This window comes from Aplysia californica, unplaced genomic scaffold (genome assembly GCF_000002075.1).
Source record: "Aplysia californica isolate F4 #8 unplaced genomic scaffold, AplCal3.0 scaffold00205, whole genome shotgun sequence".
Taxonomy (NCBI): domain Eukaryota; kingdom Metazoa; phylum Mollusca; class Gastropoda; order Aplysiida; family Aplysiidae; genus Aplysia; species Aplysia californica.
This window is the reverse complement of record NW_004797475.1, coordinates 1065754-1069191: the sequence shown is the minus strand read 5'-3', so window position 1 is coordinate 1069191 and position 3438 is coordinate 1065754. Positions and strand designations below refer to the sequence as shown.

Here is a 3438-nt window from a genome sequence, read left to right as displayed (position 1 = left end):
GCGAAATACCAGCACCAAGATGGTGTCGGTGATTTGGACTGCTCTTACTTTCCTACCGAACGTCACCCTTATTCCTCCTTTCTTTTTTCTTTTTACGTTACATGTACTCTCTAGTAGCACCTCTGATCTTCGGCACTTATATTATTCTGATCAGTTTGTGTTGCTAGTGCCGTAATACTCATACTAAAAATATATGCGCAGTTTTGATTCTGTCTGTCTTATAAATTTTTTCCCGGCACTAAATGACCATTTATTTTTGTGTCGATGTGCTTCGCTTTACTCAAACAAACACTAAGGCAGTGCAGACTATTGAACTCAGTGCACAGTGGAAGCCGTGTAGCTATGTCGTAGATAGCGGCAGTCTGTCAGCGTCTCCCACCACTTGGTCACCTCACCGTCTTCACAACCTAACTGTCGCAGGCTCTGCAGTTTGGCTCTTCCCAGCGTGTGGGTGGACACCGACCGTGACCATTCCTCAGCCTTGAACTTGCGTTTCTCTAACTCGCTCTTGGGCTCTTCGTCTTTTGCGCCGCTCGCAGACGTCGGGGTGGCCCCGCCCCCTCCCGAAGAACTTCCGGTAGTGCTGTTTTTGTCCTGGTGACGTTTGTCTTCTGATTGAGGACGTGACGGTCGTAATGAAGCGAGACTCGGGTCGTGTGCGAGCAGCGCCGCTGTTTTGTCTCGGGGGCGACAGAACTTGGCAGGGTCTGCGCTTCGAGGTCGGAGTGCTCTGGCTGCTTTGACGACTTCCTCATGCTCGCACGGCGCACGCCGGGTTTCCCCACGATGACGTAATTCAAATGCCCTACCAAGTCTGACCAATCGTAAGACAGGGCCGTCTAATTTAGGGACCCTTACTTTAGTTTTCAGGTACTGGCAGTACTCGTTCTTGTTCTCTTTGACATAGGAGAGGTAACCACTCAGGGGAGCACACTCCACGTAGTCATTTCTTGCGCTGACAGGACGCCGAGATCTGCGAGTTGTCTCCGTTTTCTGTACATCAGACACATTTCCTCCGCTAGAAGGATCCCAAGTGACTTTTCCTGCATCCGTAGAATCAAGAAACAGCGTGTTTATCATTGGTTTCACCCCGTTTGTAGCGTCGGCATCTTCAAACGACATTTGTACACCAAAGTTTAGAGCAGACTCCGACTTTGCGCGCGTCAGATCCCCCAGAACTGCCGTCTCCTTTGGTGTCCTCGGAGGCACAGGGTTAAACTCGAGGGCGATCCGCTCCAATCTCGCTTTTAGTCGCTCGGCTTTTCGTTTAGCAACGGGGTCGTCAGGTTCTAGACCCGCGTCTTTCATTGACCTGTCGTGGGAACTGAAAAAACTTTTCCGAGGAAGAGCTTGCTTTAGCTCTCTTTTTGTATACGGGGCTTCGAATTTTGATACAAACTTGTTTTTCTCGCTGCTGCTTTCACTGACTAAGCTGGATTCAGAATCACTGCGCTCCGCCAATTTACGAAACGATTTCGCAGAGTTTGAAAGGCTTTCCTTACTTGTAGAGTTTCGTCTGCATTGGGTTTCTTCTCCTTCATCAGTCCTACTGTTTCGATCGAATTTGAAAACAGGTGTGTTCTTAACCTTTATTTTTCTCCTCGAATATGCTTCACTTTCTCGTACCACCATTGGCGTCTTTTTGGAACTGATCGGCTGACCTTGGGGCTTTGCTTCCTTCTCTGAGTTGGCATGCTCTTCTTGCTTCATCTTGTTCTTTTCTGTTACAGGCTTTATTTCCTTTACAGTACTGGAATGTGGCTCTTGCTTTATCTTGTTATTCTCTGACACAGACCTGACTTGTGAAGAATTCTCTTGCGAAGATACAGATTTCCTTAATACTTGTGTTCTGAGGTCTCTCGACTGACGTTTGCTTACACATTTTCCTTTGGCAGGGGGTGAGGAAAGGGGTTTCTGAACTGCATTGATAACTAAGCCTTTTTCCACCTCCATTTGTCGTTTGGAGGTACTTGGAGTAGCACTAGGTTGTGGTAAACTGTTGCTTTCACTACTTGTGCTGGACGTAGGTATTACTATTGTACAAGCGGGCCTGGTCTCAGAATGACTCCCGCCCTCCGAGTCGAGATCAGATTGGAACAGCGGCAGAGTTGGCGCCTCGCTTGGATTTGTTTCAACTGTTGCATTGTTTTCGTGTTTCTTTGGGTTGTCGTTGTGTTTGGAGTTAATTAACTTTTGGAGCGCGTATTGATCCGAGTCGGTCATTTTCTCCGATTGACTGAGCCCGCTAGGGGAGCTTTTGTGCGTCTCAGAGCAACCGTCTGTCTCATTATCTCGCCCTTCACGAGTCGCTGAATTCGGTTTGGATGGAACTTTTAGTCCACACACGGCCAACTCGAGATACAAATCCAGCCGTCCGTCAGCCCCAGACTCGTCCAGCTGTTGACTTCCGGTCTCCTTTGTCGCCTCAAGTTGATGTCGAGGTTGAGGAGGCAATAAGATCTGACCGTTATTTGACCTTTCCACACCAAATTGTTCATTATTCTCCACAGTGTCTCGTTCATCCATTGAAAGAGACGACCTCTCATTCTGTTCAGTTATCTCCGGTGTCTCACTGTCAGCTGTGGTATATACCCCAGGTTGATCTAATGACCCATGTACGTTGTTATCATTCACAACAGGTTCTGAGGCAACTTGTCCACTGTCTACCGTTGGCGACTCATTCACAAATGAACGCTCGTCCTCTGGATTATTATACTCACTAGAACCATTACACTGACCAGTCGAGGAAGTCGCCTTGTGCATATCGAGATCATCATCATCTGGCAGATTTTTTTCGGAGATATTTAAGTCAGACACGAGCGTGTTGACCCCGTCCTCGGGTCCCGAAAACCCGCTGTAGCTGGTCTCTGACGTCCCCCACACCGCCGTGTCACTCGCCACCAGGTGAGCTGTGTCCACGTCAGATTTTCTGACACTGGCTTCCATGATGACGTCACCTCAGAAGAGTTCTGTCTTTGTACGGTTCTTGTAAATATCAATGTTTTCATCCACCATCGACATAATCCTGATAATTTAGGTGACGAGGTACTTCGATCTTGTCTTCCAGTAGGACCAACATGAGTTGAGAAGGAGGGACACAATTTGCCAGTTGACAGAGGGAGATACTCGATAAAACCTCCCCCGCTCTGGAATCAAACTCACGCCTTCTGAGTGTGTCAGAGAGGAACTTATCCATACACCAACAACAGCGTGAGGCTTGGTCTAGAAAATATCAACGATGTGACGTCATAAACAGATCGCTGTCAACGTGCCAACGGAATGTCACTGCAAGCGGGCTGGCATTGCTCGCTCTCGGGACGTCTTCGATGAACCTGTTTGGAAAACAAAGATCATAGAATATATTCACAGACCACTTATCGAATCCATTTTGTCAAACACCAAATAATGCTTTCAAGATTTGTACGAGGAGTGTTATAA

The 3438-nt window shown here is 47.7% G+C and overlaps 1 protein-coding gene across 1 annotated transcript in view; it reads right to left on the bottom strand.

Moving 5' to 3' along the window:
• Positions 1-39: 39 nt before the first annotated feature.
• Positions 40-3438, bottom strand: part of LOC101857571 — a 5702-nt gene continuing 2303 nt past the window's right edge. Inside the window, exon 2 of the mRNA XM_005099199.3 lies at positions 40-3332. Within this exon, the coding sequence (XP_005099256.1) occupies positions 316-2946 (2631 nt within the window). The 5' untranslated portion in view covers positions 2947-3332 and the 3' untranslated portion in view covers positions 40-315. The remainder of the gene's footprint in view (positions 3333-3438) is intronic.